General features: G+C 37.0%; 2 protein-coding genes and 1 non-coding gene across 4 annotated transcripts in view; all 3 read right to left on the bottom strand.

The window, feature by feature from the left end:
• Nucleotides 1-7,787, bottom strand: part of LOC140152411 (uncharacterized) — a 77,559-nt gene extending 69,772 nt beyond the window's left edge. The window contains exons 1-6 of the mRNA XM_072174717.1: nucleotides 7,679-7,787; nucleotides 5,473-5,589; nucleotides 4,083-4,193; nucleotides 3,486-3,548; nucleotides 2,343-2,468; nucleotides 1,183-1,245 (exon numbers count right to left, since the gene is read on the bottom strand). Of these exons, the coding sequence (XP_072030818.1) occupies nucleotides 1,183-1,245; nucleotides 2,343-2,468; nucleotides 3,486-3,548; nucleotides 4,083-4,193; nucleotides 5,473-5,589; nucleotides 7,679-7,766 (568 nt within the window). The 5' untranslated portion in view covers nucleotides 7,767-7,787. The remainder of the gene's footprint in view (nucleotides 1-1,182; nucleotides 1,246-2,342; nucleotides 2,469-3,485; nucleotides 3,549-4,082; nucleotides 4,194-5,472; nucleotides 5,590-7,678) is intronic.
• On the bottom strand, nucleotides 4,633-4,705 carry Trnav-aac (transfer RNA valine (anticodon AAC)). The gene has a single exon. It is a non-coding gene; the product is annotated as a tRNA-Val (tRNA).
• Nucleotides 7,788-11,323: 3,536 nt separating the features above from the next.
• LOC140153790 (protein glp-1-like) overlaps nucleotides 11,324-26,912 on the bottom strand; it is a 43,882-nt gene continuing 28,293 nt past the window's right edge. For both annotated transcript variants that reach the window (XM_072176645.1, XM_072176647.1), the window contains 7 exons: nucleotides 25,458-25,580; nucleotides 21,497-21,616; nucleotides 19,935-20,063; nucleotides 18,653-18,799; nucleotides 15,627-15,758; nucleotides 14,018-14,179; nucleotides 11,324-11,458 (listed from right to left, as the gene is read on the bottom strand). In XM_072176645.1, coding sequence (XP_072032746.1) covers nucleotides 11,409-11,458; nucleotides 14,018-14,179; nucleotides 15,627-15,758; nucleotides 18,653-18,799; nucleotides 19,935-20,063; nucleotides 21,497-21,616; nucleotides 25,458-25,580 — 863 coding nt within the window. In that variant the 3' untranslated portion in view covers nucleotides 11,324-11,408. The remainder of the gene's footprint in view (nucleotides 11,459-14,017; nucleotides 14,180-15,626; nucleotides 15,759-18,652; nucleotides 18,800-19,934; nucleotides 20,064-21,496; nucleotides 21,617-25,457; nucleotides 25,581-26,912) is intronic.

The raw sequence follows: 26,912 nt of genomic DNA, 5'->3' as shown, positions 1-26,912 counted from the left end.
CACCAGCAATAACAAAATGATTTTGATGTTCACTACAAAATAGCAAATTTGTCATCTTGATCAAATGGATGGTGGTATAGAAAACCTCACGTAATGGAAATGTATGCATCAAATATTTCAATCATTTTGAACAATATTTTGATCAAAATGCTTGAATTATTTGAAAGCGATTCTTTCCATCTTCAATTTTGATATAAACGCCTACCATCAGTAATTACCCCTCTCTATTATGAAATATATGCATCAAATTTAGAAACTGAAATATCAAAAGCAATCCCAGGTTAATTCTGCAAATTTGGATACCTCATTTCTCTGGATAGCTCAAAGACATGGTGACTCCTTGAATGAAAAAGATGCATTTTCAAAAGTTGCACTAAAAAGCTACTTAAAGGCTTAATGTACGATTTCCTTCAAATTTTAAATTTGTCATTATATACTCAAAATGCTGAAATAATACTAGTAATAATGATCGGGAATGGTTTCTGTCCAGTTTGAGCTGAAATAACGAGGTAACGTGAAAGAAACACTGCTTGTTATTTTGGCCGCTTTAACACGCAGTTCTATGGTGGACATAAAGTCATAATTTCTTGAATTATGACTTTATGTCGAACTTTGCTCTGTTTACCTACAAACACAACAAATTTGGCTGATTCCATTTAGGTGCAAGTTGTGACATGTGTAAACATTACAAATATGCAAAAAAATCAGGTTTGAAAAAAATTAACCAAATTCATATTATGAGATCGTACATTATGACTTTAAGTCAGTGTACCATTACATTCTCTACACGACTGGTCAAGGATGACCCGGGGGTGACCAGTGACGACCAAGCACTCTAGCAACATTTTCAATGGGTTTAGGTGCAACTTTTGAATGCGGGTCTTTTACATTCAAAAGGTTACCATTCCATCAAATTTTGGGCTATTAAGACAAATGAGGCATCAAAATTTGCAAAACAAAACTGGGTTTCCTTTTGCTATTTCAATTTTAAATTTTGATGCACAGATTTTGAGTTAATTATTATCTCATATTGAAGTGGGGTAATTACTTTTTAGTAGATGTTTAGTAATATAAATTAATGATGCAATTAACCACGTCAAACTGGTTTAGTGCACCCGTAATCAAACTAAAAGTTTGGGTTGGGGGTAAGTTAGTATATTACCAAACTACAACATCACTCACGACAATGATCTCCAGTGCACAATACAGGCTGACTTCGTGTTTCCGGTGGACCATTAGTGCTTTCTATGGCACGTGGAATGTACACATAAAAACAATAACATTACAATGAATGAGCTAATAAAATGGCAGCCTGAATCACTAAATGCAGACTTAAATGAAGTTCCTGTAAGCTTAAATTCATATGTGCATGTTATTTTCTATGGCACACAGAATGTACACATAAAACAATTACATTACAATGAATGAGCTAATAAATGGCAGCCTGAATCACTAATGCAGACGTAAATGAAGTTCCTGTAAGCTTAAATTCATATGTGTGTTATGCACTAAATTTTGACTGAGCCAGTGTAAACTATAAACAGATGCATACACTACAAGATTCCTATTGTGGCTGCCTGCACAGGTACTGCCAAGGTACCCGGTAGGTACACACAGATACTCTGCTGCTATCTGCAGGTGGGTCCTGTGCAGTAGCACAGGTGGCTCAGTGGTTACGGCCTTGGATTCATAATCTGAGAGCTTACTTGATGTGCATGGGTTCGAGTCCCCGTCCCACCACCGTGTTGCGCCCTTGGGCAAGGCGCTTTGCCTCGCTTGCCTTACCCCACCCAGGTGCAATGGGAAGCTGTTAGGGGTTGTCACAGTCGTTGTACTGATGAACCCTGCGCCATGTAGGCTGCAAACGTGGTTCCGACATATTCTAATGACGGCGGAATAAATGTAAAGCGCTTTGAGGCTGTTTACGGCATAAAGCGCTATATAAATATCTACATTTATTTTAATGTTAGCAGCAGTACCTGCAATAGGAATTTTGTAGTGCATCATCAGCTACTGTGCACCTAATTCATTACAATGGTGAAACTAAGCAGATGAGGTAAGTTCCCATCAAAAATTTCATCAAAAATAGCCTCAAAGACACTAAACGATAAATGGGTATAGTCTCTACAGCATTGCTCATCAAAGCCAAATATTGTGAAGATTCATCTAATGGCGTACATGGGCTCCTTTGCCTATTAGGGTAAATGTCCCTGGTCATGCATGCACTGCTTCAACCTCACCATGGCTATTACTTAAAATAATAAAAACATGGGAAACAGCATAAATACACCTATATGTTCGAAAATATACAGAAAACGTTTAGTTTTGGCATAGTTACTTACGTTCTAGATGCACACCGCATGTAAGACCAGCATAGTCCATTGGACATAAGCATGTGTAGGCAAACAGACCACTTCCTATGGGAAGACATCTCCCATTGTTGAGACACGGGTTTGGTCTGCATACTTCTACACGTAGGAACAAAAGTATCGGCATGTGAGCAGTCAACCTGGTTTTGATTTAGTCAATCACTAATTTCTCAATCATCCCAATTTGTTTTACACAATGGTGGTAATAAATTGTAGCTAATAACATTCTCCACGTGTTTGCATTAATTGTATTGCATTTAAATAATTGTGTTATCTGGCGGGGCTTTCTCGTTAAGAAAGTATATGACCACCGATACATGTATGGACTCTTTCTGTGAGGTAGTACTTTTTATGTCTTAGGAGACCATAAACTTTTGGTATCTCTGTTATGTCCTGGTATTGCCGGTTCATTTTATTATTTCTGATTAACGGTAATTGGGTGCGGATTAATCTGTTTGGTGAAGGATTTGGTGCCCTAAATCAATGCGGGATCGCACCGATCCCGCCATTCAAGATTATGGCACAGAAGGGAGAGAGAGAATGAGTGGATCGTTGAAATAAATTATCTTAAAAATGCAAGATCTAGCGTGAATATTCTATTCCTTTTGTGTCCGAGTCAACCTAATTGCGAGATACCAGACCCGATATCTCGACAAACTCCTCCATGATTGCATACAGTTACTTGTATTTGAAGTCACTGATGGCAACACTCTGTTATAATGGTTTATATTCCACAGACTGTCCACTCCTTACATGTAGATTGGCAAGGGATTCAAAGAGAGGACAATTGGTTTGGTAGGAGTCGATGAAGCCATCCACATCAAAAGATAAGGGAGCGATTTTAAACAGGGACAAGAGGCATCACCAACTTCCACTCACCTTTGACTCGCTCATCCATTCATCTGACAGGAAATCCGTTGCTACTTCCAGTCAGATGACCCTGTTTCCCGCTATCACCAAACCCAAAATTGCAGGCTACCGTGATACTCCACAATATGTGAGAACTTTGTTTGAAAGTCACATTTCTTGATATCGATACACCACAATGATTAAACATTCATACCAATTAAATGACAGGAATATATTTCCATGCATTATATAATTACTTTTACTTACCAGAAACAAGCTGAGTAGTTTTGACTGTAGTTGGAGCCGCAGTAGTGGTAGTAGGCATTGGTTCTATCAAAAACCAAAGTAACAAGATTTATTTTGCATTTACTTTTAATTCATCATTATTTCAAATAAATGGTTGGTAAATGACATTTTTAATTTTAAAGTAGATACTGCAGTACAGTATTGGCATGCTGTTTGCCCACTTGACTGCACATGCACACCCCCTATACTCCCCAAGTGTGAAGATTCCAACAGTAGAGTTTCACACAAACACACCCCTATTTGTAAGTACCTACAAACAAGGACCTCATCCTGCATATGATTTAATCCTATCTAACTGGGGGACACAAACACATCCAACTTTCTACTGACCGTGGACCACACACACATAACTTTCCAACCGTGACCCGTCCTGAACCACTACTAGTATACTCCTATGTGAACTCAGCCTGATTGAATGAGCTTATATCGTAGTGCGAATACCGTATACCATATACAGTATACTTCTATGTGAACTCATCCTTAATAACACAATAACTGTTACATTGTGAGAGTAAACTTTTTATTGCAAATTGTTGCCCCGATGTGTTTATGTCTTACCTTGGCAAAGTCTTCCCATATAAGCGGTAGTACATATACATACAAAGCCATTAGCACCTCCATTGAAACATGTGCCGCCATTCTGGCATGGGTCTGATAAACAATTGTTCGCTGAAATAATAAAATATCAAGATTTGTCAAAGGTGACTCGAACAAGAATTCAAGAGGAGCCTATTGTCGCCATTCTGCTAAAACCTTGTAACTCCAATAGCTGCTATGTGTTAAATATGTACAATACAATATATCATATTGTACATATGTATACCTAACAGCTATTGGGAGTTATTTGGTTTTGACACAACAGCAATGCTATAATATGTTTACAAATTTAAATACCTTCAAATTGATCACTTTTTGGACTTTGACCCATTTCTATGATTAAGTAATTTTATTTACAAATAAGGGAAGAGGCTTACGCATCATACACTGGAACATGGAAACATTGGGACATTACAAACTAGCGCACAAGATCAAATTAATGATGCTTAATCGTTATTCTTAATATATGAATATACATTGTACAGGGAAAAGAAGAAAAACACTGGATACCTGCCTGTGTGCGGACTTGAACCCCAGACCTCTCGCTTGTTGGGCGAGTGCTCTAACCGCTGAGCTACACAGACTGTCCCTGATAAACAGGACTCAAGTCTGGTACTTATGGATATGTGCAGTCAGGGTAAACAGTTAAACATTACATAACAGTGAACGAGCTCAATTAAAGATGCGAGAGGTCTGGGTTCAAGTCCCTGCACAGGCAGACATGTCTGGAGTTTTTACTCTGGTATATCTGCCTATGCATGTCATGTTTCCATTTGTAAATTCATGTTTAATTGTGCTAGTGTGCAATATGTAATTCCTCTTTCCCCTGTAATTTGATTTGCTAAATCAAGCCCCCATGAAAATACTGGTCATCGAATAATCACACCCACTTATTGATTGGCATCAGTATGTACTGACCAGTGAATTACGCATCTCTCCTGATGACAAGTGGCACTGTTCAGACATGGGGTTGAGACACATGGATCTGGTAATAGACCTGTAATCATGCAATGGACGTATTCATCCCCCTACTCCCCCTCCACACCCTTAAAAATAAAAAAAATTAATGTTGTTTGATTTAATGTGCACTTCAGTTAGGCACAGCCTAATTATCAGCACACTTCAACAATTATTCCACTGCCATCATTGGGATATATCAGAATCATTTCTGCTTCACCAAGTCCGCAACTGGTGCACAGGTACTCTCAGCGACTTAGATTGTGATTACCCCCAGCAGCTCCCTATTTTACACCTGGGTGGAGTGAAGCAATTGGGAATTAAGCTACCTTGCTCAGGGACGCAACACACTGGCCGTGCCGTGGTGGAGGTCAAACCCGCATCCCTTACTTACTTATCTCCTGGCAGTATGTTCCACCGAAACCAATTGGACACTGACAGATGAATTGCTCATCTCGCCAGCTCCGGAAACATGAGGCACCATTTTGACAGGGAGATGAGGCGCATGGATCTAGTCAAAAATAAAAATGAAAACATCATTATGCAGACATTAAATCCATTTTGAAATATAAACATAAAACTAAATGTATAGACCCTTTTCCCAGATAATCATCACTGATTAATCAAATCATTATTTGATCAGGCATGTACAGAATAGCTGTACAATTGCCGTAAAACCTCGATAGTTAGCATTATGTGCTTACTATCAAGCGCTTTTGAAAACATGAAATTACACCATAGTCCGGCGTTTTACCAACTGAGTTAATGGGGTTGAGACACAAATTTGCAGGTTTACTTGTTCCTATATAACTATGTGTATCGATGATTTGCTCAAAACCCTGGGGCTCTTTATGTTTTAAAAGTGCTCGATAGTAAGCACATATGCTAACCATGCTAACTATCAAGTTTTTACGGTATAATGGTATAAATTTTCTGCAGGTTTTTCTGATTCCACAACTTTTCATTTCTATAAGGAAGCATAGGTGGTCACCCCTTCCATCTCAAACCTTTCACCCATGCAAACGTGCATAGGAATTGTGACTACCAAAACAAACTGAGGCAAGGCACAGTCAACCAGCATGTTTCCACTGAAGCTCTGTTGCAGTGTGTGTTCCGGAATTATGGAAATTACTTCCATGCACTAGGATCCACAACATGCTCATCTATCAAGGCACAGTTCTTTAACCCCAACACATTTGCACATTCATTGAATGACCTTTGACAATTTGGGTACAAAAACTCATATTCTGCAACTTGAGGTCAAATTTTGCACTATGATTATGTAATTGAGGTTATTGGACTATGCCATTGGGATGAGGCTATTGTGGTCCATAGTGATATGTATCATAAGTATATTGTAAACCTTTCTGGAACCAGTTGGGCGCCTATAGTTCGCTTAACATTGGTACAACTGACACCCAGTACTCTGCTGTGTTTCTAATGCAGAGAAACCTCCAGTGTCACACTGCATAATCTACATCATGAGGTGGCCACACTGCTTCACTCCAAATCGATCTGTTTCTACTATGTGAGGCAATACTGGGTTCATGTAACAACATCACTTTATCTCTACATATTAATACTTCATGTCAAGTTAAATTTGGTGATGATGACCATGACTGCGTGCTGCAGAGTTCTATACGACTCGTAAAAACTCTTTACAATGGTGAAGTACATATAGGCATCTAAAATGACTTGCATGGTACAAAAGTGATATGAAAACTACTGACTACAATGCAAAGCAAGCACAAATACCACACTTACACTTGGCAAAAGTCGTAATTGAATTTGGGTTTGTTTTAAATTATGCTTGAGAATATTAGCCTAATTCAATTTGTGTAGTGCAGGGGCATACTGCTCAGGTTAGAAGGAAGTTGCATGGTTCTGGCTCAAAACCCCAGGAAAAATTACGCAAAAAATGGTGATTTGCATCATTTTCAACTTTTCAGACCAAACCTACCTAATTTGGGGTCATTCAGCTTTGAAATCACAAATTTGTTCCGGTACGGTCATTATTTTTGCGATAGACCCCAAATGGATGTTTCACCCAGTACGCCACTGGCATAGTAGTAATTTATACTCAATGCATATTCTGAACCAGTTAACTGCCTGGTATGCGCAGATTAAAGTGCACCAGCCATGGGTATAACTTTTTATGCTTGGTTGATACAAATTCAACAACACATTCATTTACATATTTAAGCAAAAAGTCTTCATTTAACCCGGGTGTCGACTGCAGATGACAAGTTTCAATTTTGTTTGATCTAAAAAGTCAAAAATTTCAAAATTGTACATTGACATGACCATATTTGGAATCAGCATGAAAAATGTATTAAAATGAGTACAAACAAGCCCTGTATTGGTTCAGTGGTTCTTAAGATAGCTCTTGATATTTTGAGAAAATACCTCCTAGCACACAGAGCATTATAAAGATGACTTATCTTCAAAATCTCTCCATAGCAATGACCCAAGTCTTCACTGGAATTACAACATAAGTATGATTGATTATGCCAGATAAATAATATGAAATTGATTGTCACCTACGGGTAATCGATTACAACTTTTGCCCAATGTAAATGGGCCATACCACATTAACTTACCACTACGCTCACAATGAGTACCCACATAGGGTGCTGAACAAACACATGCATATGCTGTCCCCGACATAACGCAGCTCCCAGAATTCATGCACGGATTGGGATCGCATGGTTCCACTAAAAAAAGCACAAATCATATATACATGTAGCTACTGTGCATTAATATGGTGCTCATCTAAAATGTTTTAGCTTTTACTGTGCTTAACACATGATGAAGCAAGCTAACTAAAACAACATGACATGTGAATCTGACAAGCTGACTTTTTGTGATTAAAAAAACCAAGATGGAAAAATCCATTTCTAATGGTCATACATATCATACTATTAAGTAGATATAGTGATCAGTAGTCACTATACATTGGATCGCCTCAAGTTCGGTAGCAACGTAGGTGCATATTTCGCTGGGTGCAGTATAATTGCATGCGTAAAGTTAATCTCGCAGAGCATACACATACATGTACAAGGGCAGTTGTTGTGACGCTTGCAGTGCAACCGTGAAAAGGTTTTGACATCACTACCAAACGTGAGGAAAACCAAAGAATACAGTTGGAGGGCCATTCAACTTTGACGCGCTATTATTAAACTGTACGCTATGAATACGCACACAACAAAAATTCAAATTTGCTTGGTTTGGGTTGCAGTTTTAAAAGCTTCCAAATTTCTCTCTACAACTCCTAATAGCTATATATTTTATAAATAACTACAAGAAAGGCTTTCAACATTCCATATATGTTCACAAAAAATACCGTAACTTTGCAAGGAATATGATATGGGCATATAAACACAAATTTTTGTCATGAATTAAGATAAAAGAGTAACAAAAACAACTATATTTTAAAACTCATAAAAGTTCATAAATCAGGAATTTGCATATGATTAGAAACAAGGCTTATTATCCTCATATTAAAAAATCAAGACTTTTGGTTGGTTAAGACAAAAACCTGCCGGGATGAAAAGGGTATTTTACAAGACGGAAAAATACCAGTAAACAGTAGGCCATGCGACAACAACATTGAGAAGGTTCATGCGAGCCAGTGTTAAACTGCGCGCGCGTATTTCACTGAACGAAGATGAATGGCGCTTGGGCACAACAAAGTCGCCAGCGTGGCGTGTACTCGCTTATGGTGTCAACTCACGCGGTATTGTTATGAAGTTGCTTACTTAATTTTCGTCGATGGGCCGAATCTGGGTAACCAATTTAAACCATATTAAAGCTTTGAATTTTAAGTTCAATATTTGGGACAAAGACTGATCGATAGATAAAAGTTGAAATTACTTGAGTGGCTAAAGATTAGAATGATTAAAGCGTTAAGACAGAAAATATCCGGGTTAGAAGTCCTTAGCAACGAAAATAAATTTGAAGATAAAGCAAACACAAAAATCATGAATTCTAACGACAAGAGTAGACAAAATGGAAATCAAGTAGAAAATTGTAAAGATATTTTCAATCAAATTTATTTGGGAATTGCCTAAGATGATTGGTTACACATAATACGATACATTCCAACTCGAAGTTTTCCGCGGGAAAGGTAAAAAAGCATACCCAAGAGTGCGACGGTCATTTTTGCAAAGGTCGCGTACGTTAATAATTTGACCTTTAACGGAAAACGTGCATGATGGCCCTCCGACTGAATATAGCATGCCATGTGTTAAATTGCTACCAGTTGAGCTCATCAAAGCAGTCTGATCACATTGTCATTTTAACCACAACAGAACGCTGAATCACCGATAGAATTTCCACAAGTGCCATCAGTATTGATCACTGCCACTGGCACTTTTATTATACTGGCATGACTTTATTGTGACTAATTCCATAGCATACGACAGTGCTATATGATATACATAATATTGAATGTTTCTGTACAATGGTAAGAATATTTGCATGAAATATGACCATTCCAAGCAAAGTTGAATGGAACAGTTCATATTTCTTTGTTTAACCGGTTGGTCCGGGCGGACACACGCTTGAGTTCTGATTGGACCAGGCTCAAGCAAAATGCTTAAGCTCAACCTTAATATATAAGCATGCCGGCCTATATATGAAGAGAAAAGAAAGAAACATGATTGAGAACAAGGAAAAGAAAGGCCAATCCCAATAAATCAATTGTACAATTTTGTTCTCAGCCCTTGGGTCGAGAAATAAGAAATTGGGAATTCTTATTCCATGCCCCGATACAAAGGCTAGTTAACAAAAAAACATTCAATATTTGTTTTCTATAACTCATACATAAATCCCTTCTCTTCCACTTAATTTCATTACGTCAATAAAATAAATTGAAAATATCTAAACCATATTTATTTTCCAACATGAATTGGGATTGCCATGTTGATGTGCGATGGAAAATTAGGTCTTTTGGCAGTCAAGGCTAAGAGCAAAAATATTGCCAAATGACAAGAATCTTTATATGAGTTATATGGATGAATTATTCATGACTGATGCCATGCTTTATAACATAGCCCATGAAGAGTGCTGTGCAATATATAGCATATATAACATCAAATATAACTGAAGATTCATTCATTTGTTTGCATGTAAAATCTGATATCAGTATAAGTGGTAAAATGACTTGTTATTCTTAATTGAGTATGTCTTTGATCTGATTTCATATAGGTTAGCATGAGGGCACAGTGATTTCATATAGATTATCATGAGGGCACAGTGGCGCAGTGGTACGGGCTCTACCTCGCAATCGAAGGGTTGCGAGTTCCAAACCCCAGAGGTGCCATCGTGTTGTGCACTTGGGCAAGGTGCTTTACATCACTTGCCTCTCTTTACCAAGGAGTGAAATGGGGAGCTGTTACATGTATGAATATTCTCCACTGAACGCTGCCAAAAGGTATGAGCATGCTTTGGGCATTGTATGGTAGCTGACATATTCTAACGACAGCAGAATAAATGTAAAGCGCTGTATAACTGCCAACATTTATTTATTATATTTTATTTTATTTTATCATTTTCATTCCACTGAAGAACGTAACATTTCAAAGAATAATGTAACTTGAGCTCAAGTCATTACAATACATGCATGTATACAAACATACTAACTTTGTGTATCTAGTAATAAGCTTGTTTAATTTGGCCCCACACATTAGTCATAGTCTGTTTCTCAGCTGACATTGTACACAGACAAATAAACAGACGTATAGGGCATAGGCAGGGCTGTCAACTTTTTCGGTATTGCTTGGTGTGCGATATATTTTTGAACAGGGGCATCGCGGTGGTCTAGAATATAAAAAGTGAGGGAGTGGGTGGGGTAGGGACAAAAATGTTTGACAATGCATGAGATTTTACTATACATTGGTTCGCCTCAAGTTTACAAGTGACTTAGGTGGGTATTTCACTGGTCGCAGAATCGAATTGCACGTAAAGTTAATTGTGCAGAGCGCACATGCATGCATACAAGAGCGGTTTGTCTGCATGCTTTTAGGGCAACCATGGAAGCATTGATGTCACTACCAAACTTGAGGTAAACCAAAGAATACCTTAGTGTGAGAGTGTGAGAAAGTGCCCAAATGCGTGAAAATGTGCGAGACTCACGCACGCCACATGCGTGAGAGTTGACAGCCCTGGGATAGGTCCTTGAAAATCTGTGTGCTTTCAAGGTCTTTGGACATATAGTAAACCAACGCATGCGCACGGACACACAAACATACACTTTATGACTTACCGCTAGTCTCAAGCAATGAGGACCTGCATATAAACCCTGGCATATGCAGGTATAACCCCCTTCGATTATACGACATTCCCGTTATTTGCACATGGGTTGGAAGCACATGGGTCACCTAATTGTAGGAAAATTATTTCATGGATGGATGAAGAAGGATGAACAACTGGACACACAAAAAGTCCAAAAAGTTGCAAGTTTGTCACTACTGTCACAGGAGATTGGAAATGCAATGCAGTCTGCTTTTTTTCTTTTTTTCCTGAATGATTTTTCAATTATTTTTGGACTTTTTGATAATTTTGTTGAATAATTGTTCTCAAAAACTCAAAAAATGAAGAAAAAAAAACAGGAAAAAAACAAGAATAAAAAAGAGTCAAAATTTTTTTTTTTCACAGAATGTTTTTCTTCACAATGAATGTGCACAGGTGATCAAATAAAAATTACTGTTTTTGTGCCTAATCAGCATTAATTTTGAATTTCTCTGATGGTTAAGGCTACTGCATTCAATTCTAACACACAAAGTAGAATGAGAGAACATAAATATATATATTTAAGTGACAGATTAGTGACTGATGAGATATATATTAATTTATATAAAAGAAAGATATACAAGTTTTGATTTATTTCATTATTTTATATGAAGAAATGTGGTTATGTTTTATCAGAAATTTATGAAAATCTGGAGTATGAAATGTTATTTACTTGGTATGGTACAAAGAGTTTATAATTCCTGCCATAAAACCAAATTGAAACAAGTATAAATACATTTGCAGTGCAACCTAGTAATAAACCCACAATATACTTAATATATAATGATTTGAATGATGGTTTATAAGATATATTTAAACAAAGAAGCGAATTTTGTAGCATACACCAAGTAGATATGATAATGAAAGAGAAAAAGTACATATGTAATCAAAGACAGTGATGAAAAAGTATATAGAACATATGCATTAAAATTACTCCCCCTTTAAGGGCTGGGGTATGAACGTTTGGACAGTATTTATTTTGGGACATTAGAGCACATCAGACATATCGAATTGCCTTCTGAATACGAAGAATGTCATTCTGATATCAAATAATTTTGGTTTTTTGAAATTCGCAATTTAATACACATTTTATGGCAAATCATTACAAATTGATATTTTGATATTTAACAGTACTCAAGTAAACTTTATAAATCTGATGATTTATACTTAACGTATATGTAGGTGGGATGAAATGCGACGATCAATTGAAAATTTTGACCTTTTCATATTGAAGATATGGATTTTTTTCCCAAAACACCAAAAAAAAATTAGGTCTTTTGGGACAAAAATCTATATCTTCAATATGAAAGGTCAAAATTTTCATTTGACCGTCGGCTTTTCCTTCCTGCTACATACACTTTAAGAATATATCATTAGATTTATATAATTTACTTCGAGGACTGTTATATATCAAAAATTTGAAAAATATCAAATTTTTATAATTTGTCATAAAATTGGTATTATATTGTGATTTTCAAAAATGAAAATTATTTGATATCAGAAAGACATTCTTCAGTATTCAGAATGCAATTCGATAGGTCTGAGGTGCTCTCATGTCCTCAAAAAATACTGTCGAAACGCAATAAACGCTCATTTTAGATCCCTTAAATTGACATTTTGGTGAAATCACAGCAATTCACAATTACCGTCTTAACAAGATAATATGTACATGAAAATTAAGACAAGAAAAAGTGAGCTTAAATAAATATTAAATATAAGAGAATACATATTTTATATTTGATTTTGGAATGGCTTTTCAATTTATTGTGATTCAATAACATTCAGGAATTTTTGCATATTAAACAGATCTGTTTTTAAACCAAATTTAACATCATTTAATCAAAAGCCATTAGTGTTGCTTAACATAAAGGTCAAATTGAAAGGGCACAAAATCTAATTTCCTTGGTTTATAATCTTACAATCCTTGCCATTACTTTATCATTATCAGAGTAATATTGTTAAATCCATTACAAAGTTAAATGTAGTGTCGATATGTAAATATCATAAGATTGCTATATTTTCTCTTAATAATCCTTGAAACTATATGCACTCTTAATAAGAATACATGATTGTATATTATAGTACTGAACTCATAAAACAAAATGTTAATTTGTCTGATATAAATCAATATAAGGGTGAAAATAAGCAGGCTACGGGATTTGTTTCAAGCCCATGAGTTACTTACTGTAGCCATTGAGATTAAAATTCATAACACTGGGCTACACCTGAACCATAGCCTGTCACTATACAGTATAGAAATAGGAAATGGTGAATCAAAAAGGGGTATCTCTTCAATGTGAGGTCAGAATTTGAGCTACATGTATTATTACTGAAAGTAGACTTAGTGAACTGTACCATTAGATATCAGATCATTTTGAGTGTTACTAAAACATAAGTGAGTCCTGTTTAGACTAAAGTGAATAATAAGTGAATACTACTCCCAGCTAAATTCAGGTGAGCCAGGACTTACTTTTTTCTCAAACTGAGTCCTGGTAGAAAAGCTCTTACTTTCACCCTTGGTCCAGAAATACCGTGGTATAAATATCCAATATAACACTGTACATACAACTGCACTATACAACACTATACATACAAATTATCATTTTTTTTTATTAGAGGCAACTTTATTCTTATACGTCTAAACTTACTTGTTTCAGAGCAAGTCGTTCCAGCCCATTCAATAGGACACATACAGAAGAACGCCAGCATTGCAGGTTGAACGGCTGTCCAATCCATTAACGGATCTGGAGATGAGCCGGTGGAATCAATACATGTACCACCATTTTGGCATGGATTAGATTGGCAAGGGCCTGTAACATGAAAATAATATCAAATTATAAAGAGATTCACAGGCAACATATATATAAGGATTAACCCTAACCATGCCTTTTTTTTTTTTTTTTTTTGGGAATGAAGAAATGAAAAAGGAGAGAAGATGAACGAAGAAGTCACTTGGTACCCCGAGTTCAAACCTCAGACCCCTCGCATACCACGCAGAAAGATCACTAGCCTCTAGCCACAGGGGTTACGCTGGCCCAGCCAGCGATTCCCTGGGTATATATGACTTGGGCTGAATGCGTCATCGCATCACATGGAATGCATGCACGAGCAGTGGTTTTTTAATGAGCTCTGGTTGGGTTAGGGGTAATGGATGACTGTGACAAGATCAAGAGCTTCTCAATCTACACTACTGGATTCCTATTGCTGCTGCCCACAAAGGACCACTACTACCCAGCTACTTCATTGATACGAAAGTACACTGGTACTGGATTGGTACTGCACTGGTACTCTAGAGTAGCCACAAAGTACCTAGGTACCTCTGGGTTCGGCAGCAATAGGAATCTGATAGTATATGCAAAGATCCAAAGTGATTCCACATCTACAAAATGATCAAAGCTTTCAGTTCATGAAAAGATCAATAGCTTTTCAATATAAACACATTACACAGAGTAATTCCTTTCTTAACTGAAAATATATACAAAAGAAATGTCATGCCAAAATAGCAAAATGAAGCCTAATCATGTTCTGCACACTTTAATACTGCGCTTAGGAAAATAGACTATATTTTTATCATAGTATTAAAGCAAATGCAAATTCCAAAATAGTAGCAGAAAGTTACTGAATGCAATGCAACATATGCCATGCATGGCTCTGCATGACAGGTTATGGATGAGAAGGCAGCAATAAAATAGTAACAGTTGGTTGAAGTGCACATATTGCAATTTGGAATATGCATCCTTTTCATTCAAGGGGTCACAATGACAGCAACTTTGCACCAATTGGCACAAGAGCTTTTATTTTATTTTGAAAAAAGGTTTTGAATTTCGAAAAGTTTTTAATTGTGGTCTTCAAAATGATCTTTGGGGGCACTGTGGTCGAGCGGTACAGGCCCTGCCTCGCAATCGGAGGATTGCGCGTTTGAGCCACAGCGGTGTCATCATGTTAAAAATGGGCAAGGCACTTTACCTCACTTGCCTCTCTCTACCCAGGGTTGAAATGGGGAGCTGTTATGAATCATGTCCATTGAGCAGCCCCCAAAGGTAAGAGCATGCCTCTGGCATTGTATGGCAGCTGACATATTCTAACAACAGCAGAATAAATGCACTTAAAGTACTTTGATACATGTGAAAGGCGCTGTATAAATGAATTTTGTAATGTTAGAGAATCCAGTGCATAAAATGAGATACAAGTGGAATAGCATATCTTACCTGTACCTATCAACACATTTCAAGTACCTATAATCAACCAGTAACTCACCAACTACTGCACATGTAGGTCCTGTGAACCCAGTTGGGCAAACACAACCAATAGCAACCAGTTCTCTTGTAGCAGGGTTAAAAATTGGATTACATGACCCTCCATTGTGGCATGGCTGAGAAAGGCATGGATCTGCAACAATTGAAACAATCATTCATATTAGATTCTTGACAAAAATCAGTCCATAATAAGTGATTTGCTCCAGAGCGACGTCCTCAATTTTTCTTGAATTTGTCATTTTTGCATGATTGTAATGGCCAATGGTGTACTAAAATACTACGTGAAAGACTGAGCCTGACATGCTTTAATTACAGAAAAATTGAAGTTTTCATATTAAATCTAAAGATCTCCAGTGTTATTCGAAGTTCACTGATTGAATGATGGCTAACACGACTTGTGCGTGTGAGCTCATTGTGTGCATGCATCATTGAATCAGTGACGTATAAATATCCTGCGCCTTCTTGAGCCACTTCCGGTCCTGCCGGGACTCGAACCCACGATCTCGGGATTAAAAGGTGAGCGCGCTAGCGTATAGATGAAAAGAGGACTTCCCTGTCAGGTCTATAACACTAACGCACTTATAACTCTGTGACATGCTCCCCCTCCTCGTAAGGTGCGTCCTCTCGCCTTACTTCTTCTAACTGGTCGTCCTTGATACAAGGAATACTCGGCCAGCCTGATCGTCCTTGCTACAACGAATACTCGGCCAGCCATTTTATGAACACCTAACCCTTTCCGATGGATGGATCCCTTGTGTTAAGAAACACCAGGGATCCCACCGCTGCCACCATTTATGTCACAAACCCCTCACGGAAATATCCTGCGCCTTCTCGAACCACTTCCAGTCCTGTCGGGACTCCAACCCACGATTAAAAGGCGAGCACGCTAGCCTATAGACCAAAAGAGGACTTCCTCATCAGGTCTATAACACTAACGCACTTATACCTCCGTGACAATATCGCTATTCATTGTGCGCCTTATATATATATATTTATGTCCCAGATGCATGCAGTCCGCTGAATAGTAATTATGTAATACGTTCGACGAGCTAATACACGTATTGTCCCCACTGAAATTGCAATTTTCTTTGTTTTACCTCATTTGTTTGGCTAGAAATTAAAAGGAGACAGTGTGATCAGTGAAAACTAACATTTACATAGCAATCTATTCTTTATGCAAATCACTTATTATTGCTTTACCCCTAACACTAAGTTGACTAGTTTCATCAATCCAAATACTCAGCAACTTCTAATTCAATTGAATACCTGAGTGGAAGAAGGGCCCAACTCCAATTTTTTACAAAAATGAGTTAGACCCAGCATTTTATTGCTAGCAGACTGTTCTTCCTTGTGTGTGAAAGATGAGCCAAAATCCACTCTCTAAATAGTCTTCCACGTACACTTAATCATGGTTTTCATGGAAGAAAGGCCCAACTCCATGGAGTTGGGCCCTTCTTCCACAAATATTGGAATTTTGGTCATCCATTAAATCTGCTTTTCACTACAACAAACTTACTTGCTAGCATATTACATGCTTCTACTTGTCCAATTAATGGATAATTATCAAATTTCTGCAGCTATTTATAACACTCTTGCTTACGGAACTGGCACTTACAGTATATTAGTGGAAGAAGGGCCCAACTCCAGCTCAGTATTAAGACCTGTACCGTTGCTATGGAAACATCATATATAATTTCGAATGTATGTAATATTGTATGTTCATGTCTTAAAGGTCCCCTGAAGATGAAAACATTCTGTCTATTAAACTTTTCCAAATATTAAGTTTTTTCTTAATATCTCAAAAACAGTTTTGATGGAGTTGGGCCCTTCTTCCACTCAGGTATTCAATTGACTGATGGCTTCCGAGTAAAAAACAAACAAAAACACCTCCCTACTGTGGTTATGAATTTTATGTTTTATTTAAAGGGAAGAACTGTAAGCTTAGCGTATATGTTGATAAACAATTTTTACATCTTGTGATCCCAATTCAATCACATAAAAAATCCTAAAAATTTTGTTTAAATCAATCAAGATTTTGTAATAGCTACAATGTTTTCAGAACATATCTTAATTTTAAGAACGTTCATTAAGGGATCTGGAATGAGCGTTTTGACAGTATTTTTGTGGGACATGAGAGCACATCAGACATATCGAATCGCATTCTGAATACGAAGAATGTCTTTCTGATATCAAATAATTTTCATTTTTTGAAATTCACGATATAATACAAATTTTATGACAAATGATTAAAATTTGATATTTTTCACATGTAATGTAGCTGGGAGGAAAAGCCGATGATCAATTGAAAATTTTGACCTTTCATATTGAAGATATGGATTTTTTCCCCAAAAAGACCTATTTTTTTTTTGTTTTTTGGGGAAAAAAATCCATATCTTCAATACGAAAGGTAAAAATTTTCAATTGATCATCGACTTTTCATCCCACTTACATACACTTTAAGTATAAATCATCAGATTTATAAAGTTTACTTCGAGTACTGTTAAATATCAAAAATATCAATTTTTAATCATTTGCCATCAATTGTGTATTACATTGCGAATTTCAAAAAATCAAAATTATTTGATATCAGCAGGACATTCTTCGTATTCAGAATGCAATTCGATATGTCTGATGTGCTCTAATGTCCCACAATAAATACTGTCCAAACGTTCATACCCCATCCCTTACACAGTTCAGCATTATAGAAATCTATATCTAAGTTAAATCAAACACTCATTGGGCTATTCCATTTAAAATCCACACTATCCCTGTGGAAGATTCAGCTAAAGTCTTCTACAGTGGGAGCATAAGTTTCAAATAAAATAGACAGTTGTGTAACTTCCATTAGAAATACTCACTCCATTGGTGTAAGATATAGGTAAAGCCATAATACAGGGGGTGTATGGGTTTCAAAATGATTAACCCTGACCAATTACATTTGAAAAACATACTCCCCCTGTAGAAGATATTTCCAAAATCATCCACTGGGGTAGTGGGGATTTCAACTGGAATAGCTTATTTTCATACCTGCATTACAGAAGTCTCCAACTGTATCTGGTGGACAGCAGAAGTCTCCAACAGCATCCGGTGGACAGACACAAATAAATGGTACGTCTGCAGTTCCCCCAGACTTGTAACAGGTACCACTGCCACATGGATTGGGATCACATGGGTCTGAAAAGTAAAACAAAATTATGCATGAGTACAAAATGGGTCTTTAGATCTATCAAAACAAAGGATAAGACTTTTGCTACCACCGAAGAGATTAGAATTAGCATTATGACTGGGTTTTGGATTACGAAATAAGGACCAGTGTAAAACAGCGTGCCCTATGGTTAATTTTGCATCTTCAAACATAAAACATCTCAAAAGTTAGGTCTTAGTAATAGGAAACTTTCTTTTTTGCAAAGGCATCATGTCAACAATGCCTAGAAAAGTTGCTTTTTGCCTTGTAAAAGTACCATCATTTTTCACCATTTTCTGCGATTCCTTTTAGCACCTTATGAATCAAGTCCTTTGCCACAATGCTGACCAATTAACTTCTGGAGAGTTTGATTGAAAGTGATGTCAGATGCAAACTAGTCTTTTTAATTCAGTCTTGGATTATATACTAAGCCAAAAAAGAAACTTATACTTTTTTACAAGGTCATATCTTAAAATCCTGTGCATCAAAATGAAACAAAATTACACATAGGATTTTACTTCAATACTCTAATGTAATAATGTCAGACGGGTAGTAATTTTTTGACCCGATCTTGCTCTGATGTCAGTGGATTGTTTCAGATCAAATTTCTGTTGTAAATCCGTGTGACCATACTTGTGTTCCTCAATATAATTTGCAAAGAGGGTAGTAATTGCCAAGGCCTGTTTTGCCCGGGGTCCGTTTTGCCCCGGGGGTCCGTTATGCCCCACCTTCCCCTATAGAACAAGACCTGTTTCTTCAAGAAAGTGTGAAAAGCAGAAATCAGCAACACTCCACACTATTCCACTTACTCTTTGGAATTGGTCATCTGTGTAAGGATCTTATACACATTATCACAAATTTGTTGAGCTGGGTGCCAATTATTGGGCTGTGAATGTGGTCCAGGAAGCTGTTCAATGCCAGTGCATTTTGCTGTTGTGTCAGTTGCACAACTGCTTGGTTACTGCATGAAATGTGTTTAGAGTCAGTATTGAAGTAATCCTGTGTGTAATTTTGGTTCATTTTGATGCACAGGACTTTCAGATATGACCTTGTGATAAATTATAAGTTTCTTTTTTCGCTTAGTGTAGTTGATATTTCTCTCTATTTCTCCTACTCTATTCTTACCTGCAGACGTGTGTTCACAGTGTGTTCCCATGAAGCCACCTGGGCAGATACAATTATATGCTCTCTCACGAATTTGAGGATTCTCCATACAAATGCCACCATTTACACATGGAGATGATGCGCATGGACCTGACAAGAAAAGGAAGGAAAAGTGCAAAGTAACTATGAGTTTGTGTCCACAATTTCTATGTAGCCCATGCAACTTTGGCATGAAAATGGAAGATTAAATTTGTTTAGGCTTAAAAAAATACAAGTTTGTTTCGCGAAGACTGCATGCATTACATTTTTAGCACATTTCATTTTATTATTTGAGAAATCCAGAAAAAATTACATTTTCATACAAAAATTGATGACAATTTGTTTCTAAAATTTTTTTCTCACACATTTTGTTTAAAAGCAATATGAAATCACTAAATTTCCTATGAAAATCAGTCTATCATGTCTATAATTATCCTAAAACTATAAATTTTCACATCTAAACTACTGATTTTACAATAAATATAAGTAACTTAAGGCATATGTTATCATACATACGGACTCTAAAATAAAAAAAGGCATTTTGCATTCAGGTTTTCCTGGCCACCTAAAATGAACTTAACTAACTTTTTGTAAACCTTATCAACTGAAAACACTTGGATTCAAAGTCAACAATTCTTTCCATTCAATAAATGCTGTATTGATCCATTTAATTGACATTGACAAAGAACCAGGCTACTACTAGTATCTCCATGTGGCATGCCTACCAATCTCACTTGAGATTAGCAAAAGATGGTTCACACAAATGTCTGTATTTCGCACATCTCTTAAGCACCGACAAGGACTTGATGCAGGGCCGTTCCTAGGGATTTTGCCGCCCTAGGCAAAGCCTCTCCATGCCGCCCCACCAAAGCACACCAAAAAAGTGTTAAAGGGGTTGCCCCCTTAAAAACTCCTCAGTTTTGACCTATTTGTATACTGCCCACGACCGTTTTCCTCAGTGGAGTAGATTTCTTTTTGACATTGGAGGGATGTGGTTGGGAAAAAATTCTTGAAGTATAATGAATTCAGCAACTTTTGGCGGTATAATAAGTTTGTGGTATAAATGCGCGTGAAGCTAAACTGTTGAAATGTGGTGCAAAATGGAATAAATTCCCGCCAAGCGCGAAAACATAAATAATCCTAATCGGGCATTTAGCACCCCCAATTGGATGATTCTCAATCATTGGTGAGGGGTAAGTCTATCATATACCCTTCACCTTCACATATCTAGCCTACTTTCACATCTCTCTGACACCCAAGTTACCATTCGCTAGTCCGAATTCTGAAAAAGGCTCGCTAGTCCGAATATTGGTTCGCTAGTCCGAATCATGAATAAGGTTCTCTAATCCGAATGTAGAATAAGGCTCGCTAACCCTAACCCCAACTATAACCCTTCTTCTATATTCGGACTAGAGAACCTTCGGATTAGCAAACTTAATTTAGTTTTCAGACTACTGACCCTTCGGACTAGAGAACCTTCGGACTAGTGACCCTTCGGACTAGAGAGAAGTCAGGATACTGGCCAGGGTTTAGTCTATACATACCTGATTCCCCACATAGCAGGCCTGCATAACCCTCTGGGCATTCACAGAAGTAAGCTCCATACGTTTGTATAATGCACGTTCCTGAATTCTGACATGGATTGCTATCACATCCCCTGTATTCTGTAATGCAAACAAACAAAAATGAAAAAGGATTTAGATGGGAGTAGATCAAATGGTAGTTTGAAGAATATAACAGATGGTCTTTGGCACAATTCCCAGTGAAATTTTCTACCATACTTATTTTGTGTAGCACTTTGCTATTTGAGTGATGAGTGACTGACTTTTTAAGCAATGAGGTAGCATGCTTTTTTGATATTTTAGAAACTGATTGATTCACTACTCAGAGACTGACTGCCAATGGGCTATTCCATTTAAAATCCACACTACCCCTGTGGAAGATTTTGGAAATATCTTCTACAGGAGGAGTATGAATTTCAAATGGAATGAACAAATTAGGTGGCTCCATTTGAATTTCATACATTTGTACACCCTCTGAGAAAGATTCAACCTGAATCTTCCACAGAGGGAGGGTGAGTTTCAAACAGAGCTGCTAATATGTTCATTCCATTTGAAATTCATACTCCCTCTGTGGAAGATATTTCCAAAATCTTCCACAGGGGTAGTGTGGATTTTAAAATTGAATAGCCCAATGTAAGTTGAACCTGCTACTCATCATCTGCTTCCACACACAGAATCAAATCGTCGGCATCGTAAGTGCAGTAGAATACAATAGCTGCCTTTTGTAAAACACTTATTGTATGCAGCACAATCCCCTCATCATGCTCATTTTATAAATTGTTGATGTTCTGTACACTTTCCTGATGGCCACTAAGCTAACCCAAAATTTCACCTTTACATGTAGTTGGGTGTTTTTTCTAGTGTTATGGTAATTAAGTAAGTACATTTATTGAAATGTTGCAAATGGCAGCTATTGCATTCTACTGCACTTTCGATGGTGTTGCACTCTGCCGACGAAATGGGTCTGTTATTTGTCACTCTTGTTAAAATTAATCTTATAATGATGCATATTCATAGGAGTAAAAGTAATTAGGTAGCAAAATTTAACTTCTACGCCACTCAAATTTGGTACTCTTCCGAGTGCTTTCAACAGCTTAATCAGCATCCTCAGCGGATGCTATTGCTATGAAAATTTGTTGTTGCTAGAAATTTTGACACACCTCCGATGACGTCACAGGTATAGATAACAGTAAACAAGATGTTGTGGCACTGTGATAAAACATTATATCTTGACCCTGTCTGGGACAACCTCCTGACCCCCTGGAATCAAGAGGCACCACAATATCTTCTTGCATGACCTCATCTACACCTACGATGTCATCAGAGGCATCTCAATATCACTATAATTAAAGACAGAGATAAAAAGAATATATTGCGTCTGATGTCACTGTCAATTACGATCCTTGATTGGTTTACATAGCGTTAATATGCGTGTAAATATTATGTGTAAAGGAAGACCGATCTATCTGGTGCTGATCGGAGAAAAGGAATAGCAGCAAATGGCAAAAAAGTGCGTACTTTTACAAGGCAAAAAGCAACTTTTCTAGGCATTGTTGACATGGTGCCTTTACCAAAGAAAGTTTCCTACTAAGACCTAACTTTTGAGATGGTTTGCATGTCGAAAGGTGCAAAATTAACAATAAGGCGCCCGGTTATACCGCCGCTTTCAGCAAGTCATCATCACGACACTTCTAAACAAACCATGCTCGAATTTGATTGACAGATGACGTCAGACGCGATAAAATCTTTTTATCTCTGTCTTTGATAATAGCAACAACATATCTTCAGAGCAATAACATCCGCTGAAAACACCGGTTGAGCTGGTGAGGGCGTTCTGGTGGGTGTACCAATTTTGAGTAGCGTAGAAGTTTCATTTTGCTTTCTATTACGGTAATATTATTATTGTCTTGCACTTTATTGCTCAATTTACAATGTGCAAGTGTGAAGCATCTGGGATGTTTTCTCAATATGAACAATTTTTTTAGCCAAATAGCTTCCCCCCAAAGCTTGCTGTGATCATTTGAACAAGTTTTTAAAAATTTAAAGCAAAGAAGAAAAAGCAAAAGCAAAACAAAACAAAAAAAATTTGCAGATGATTTGAGTCCTTACAAGCTGTAAAGTGTACTGTTTCTATGAATAGCAAAAGGCTGAATACACAAGGAAACCTTGGAGTTCTTTTTGATTCAACCATGTCTATGTCATCTCAAATATCTGCTGTCTCTCGCTCTTTAAATTATCATCTTCGTAATATAGGACGCATTCGTTGTTATATTGATAAAGATACTTGCAACCATGCTGTCCGCTCACTTGTTATTTCACGAATTGATTATTGTAACTCTTTATTATATGGTACAACTGTAAAAAACACACAAAAACTACAAAAAATACAAAACAGAGCTGCCAGACTTGTTTTCAAGGTAAACCGTATGGAACACACCACTCCTCTGCTGAAAGAGCTTCACTGGCTTCCAGTAAAAGAGCGTATTACCTACAAACTACTCACATTCGCTTATAAAAGTAGACATGAAACAACACCACTGTACATACAAAATCTCCTAAAATCTCACACATTTTCTGATGGTATGTTCCTCACGATCACATGCTGATGGCAGTCTGCTTGAATGTAAAAGAACTCACACATCATATGGGAATAATGCCTTCTGCAATTCTGTGCCAGCTCTCTGGAACAAATTACCAGTAAAACTTAGTACTTCACATAGTCTGGCCACTTTTAAATCTAATCTGAAAACCTATTTGTTTCCAAACTAAGTTTTTTATTTTTAATTAAGTTGTACATTTTAATGTAGCCTAAGATGCAGTGTAAGTTGTACTTTTAAGATCATTGTAAAGCGCTTTGTTCATACTTATGCTAAGGCGCTATATAAATTCCGTTTATATATATATATATATAAAGATAACAGATCAAGTATTTCCGTCACTTGGCTGTACTTATTGTACTACTGTTTTCTTTTAAGAAAATAAAAGATGAGGAACAACAGGAACTTTGTAAAGAACAAAATGTGTACAAATTCATTAAACAGTGGGCCAGCTTTAAGACAAACCATTTCTAATTAGCCCTTATCAATAGTCATTTAAAGGAGTATTTCATGATCCTAGCATCCTCTTTTTATGATATTTTTCAGTAGATATCCACGAAAAAAAAGCTTACTCCCAAAATTTCAGTTGATTCTGAATTTGCATTTGCAAAGTTGTGCATGATTAAGTATCACTGTGTGTATTTTTTGTTTTCAATCAATCTTTATTAACACAGCAAGCAAAATACATACAAGCAGGTAAAACAACAAAGATTGTATACACAAATGCCCAGGACATACTGTGCAGGGCTGCACACAAGACAACAAATTAAAACACAAAACATAGGCCTATTCAAAACAAGGCAACAGAGTCTTAGCCAGAAAACAGAAACCACCCGTCCAAGCAGATTCCAAAATTTGACCCTCAAATATAAAACAACTTGTCTGTACCCATGGAAGGGTCACTGGGGTCAAATATGTCCTGATTTGGCCTTTACATGTCACTCTGAATTAGTCTGAAAGTTCAATACCTTAAAATCATCTGTTTTAGAGCTATCACATCTGTAAAATCCATTAAATCCACCTGTCTAAAAGTAGATTAGGCCGTCTTAAAGACATATGGACGCATGGCTGGCTAAGACCTTGCAAGGCAATATAGACAACAATGCAAGAGGCAAATGAACGGCAAAACACCTAGAGCTTGAGATGAGGTTGATCAGATCAGATGAGCCCCATGTCGGTTCATGACGGGCATTCCAGATAGTGTAACTGGAGAGTTACAGTGCTCCATAGACAATGCATTGTAATTTCATTTCCAGTGGTATAAAACTCTCAACCTTTTTTGAGAAAAGTAGGGGAGTTGATGCTATGGATCAAGAAATGACCCTTTAATCAATATAGTAACCTACCTAATTCACAGTTGACACCACTGAATGTCGGCAAACAGCTACATGTATAACCAATAACAGCAAATGGATCCGGATTACATGTACCGCCGCTTAAGCATGGATTGGGTAGGCAGGGGCCTGATCCTATATAGATACAAATCAAAGGAAATAGAATATAAATACTGTCGGTCTGTTATAAAATTTGACAAATGTTTCCATGAAGACATTGTTACTTGATAAATATTTTTCACCTTCAACACTTAATAACATTTGCAGTCCCTCCTGTTTTGTGTGCCTATAATGGGACCAAGCATCAGTCAATATAAATTAGAAAAAACAAACAAAAACAACCACAGAAACAAATTGATGCAGCAAACTTTTAAAAATATCCTTAAATCACTCCACTGGACAATTCCAGTTGAAATCCATACACCCTCTATGGAAGACATGACCCCACATATGGGGTGTAGATTTCAAATGGAGTCACTCATTCAGGTAACCTTGTTTGAAATTCACACTCCCTGTGTGGCATATAAGTTCTTGTCTTCCATAGGGGGTGTATGGATTTTAACTGGAATAGCTCGAAAAAGTAAGGAATTTGGGAAGCTCCTTCCCAGGAAATGTTGGTGTTTGGAGGAAAATTCTGGTATTTGAAGGGAAATTGTGTCTTTTTGTACTATAAAAACATGCTATAAATTGTGGGAAATGTATCTTGCTTCCCGGGAAATTAACATTTTTTCAAGCCCTGTCATACCCATGAATCAATATTCATTTTGCAGATTGGACACACACATACCATGGAAGAAAGAGATGAGAAGGAACCACAACAACTTCGATCGGCCAAGTTTTAATCCGCTTATCTATTGACGCATGAAAAGAAAGGCGATCAATGGTACTTCCTTTCATGTATGATCCATTTACCGCGATCGATGCTTGGCGAAATCATTACTAGAAAAAAACTATAACAAACCCATCCACGAACAAACAAACGCTACCCGGAAGTAAGATTCTGGAATTTCACTGATGCTCTGAACATGTATAGTAGCTTTGTTGTGGGATCTACAGTCAAACTGTTTTCTAGATCGTATTGTGTAGAAAATGTCCTTTAAAACATCGAAAAGGTCATCAAAATCGGCCGTTTTTTTGCTGAGTTTCATCTTAAGCAAATAAGGTAAGATTTTGGTGACTTTTTCGATGAAAAATAGATGTAAAATGTTCTTAAATAATGCACAATGTTCCGGTTGAGTCCGGTACATGAAACCTGTTTAATTTAATAGTTTATATGTGTATAATCGTAACTAGCTAACTTCGTTTCAGTGCCAAAGACTGCCAACTCTGAGAAAAAAGTTATCAAAGTTCGGGAAAATTGGGCAAAATGGAAGAAAAAGATGTAGGCCATCATTGACCGATGATCTCGTCACCAGAGAAAATCCTATAGGGTGCTTGCACGGAAGGTCATTAGTTCAAATCATCCGT

This window comes from Amphiura filiformis, chromosome 5 (assembly GCF_039555335.1).
Source record: "Amphiura filiformis chromosome 5, Afil_fr2py, whole genome shotgun sequence".
NCBI lineage: Eukaryota > Metazoa > Echinodermata > Ophiuroidea > Amphilepidida > Amphiuridae > Amphiura > Amphiura filiformis.
The sequence above is the reverse complement of the archived record's forward strand: the minus strand, read 5'-3'. Positions and strand labels throughout refer to the sequence as shown.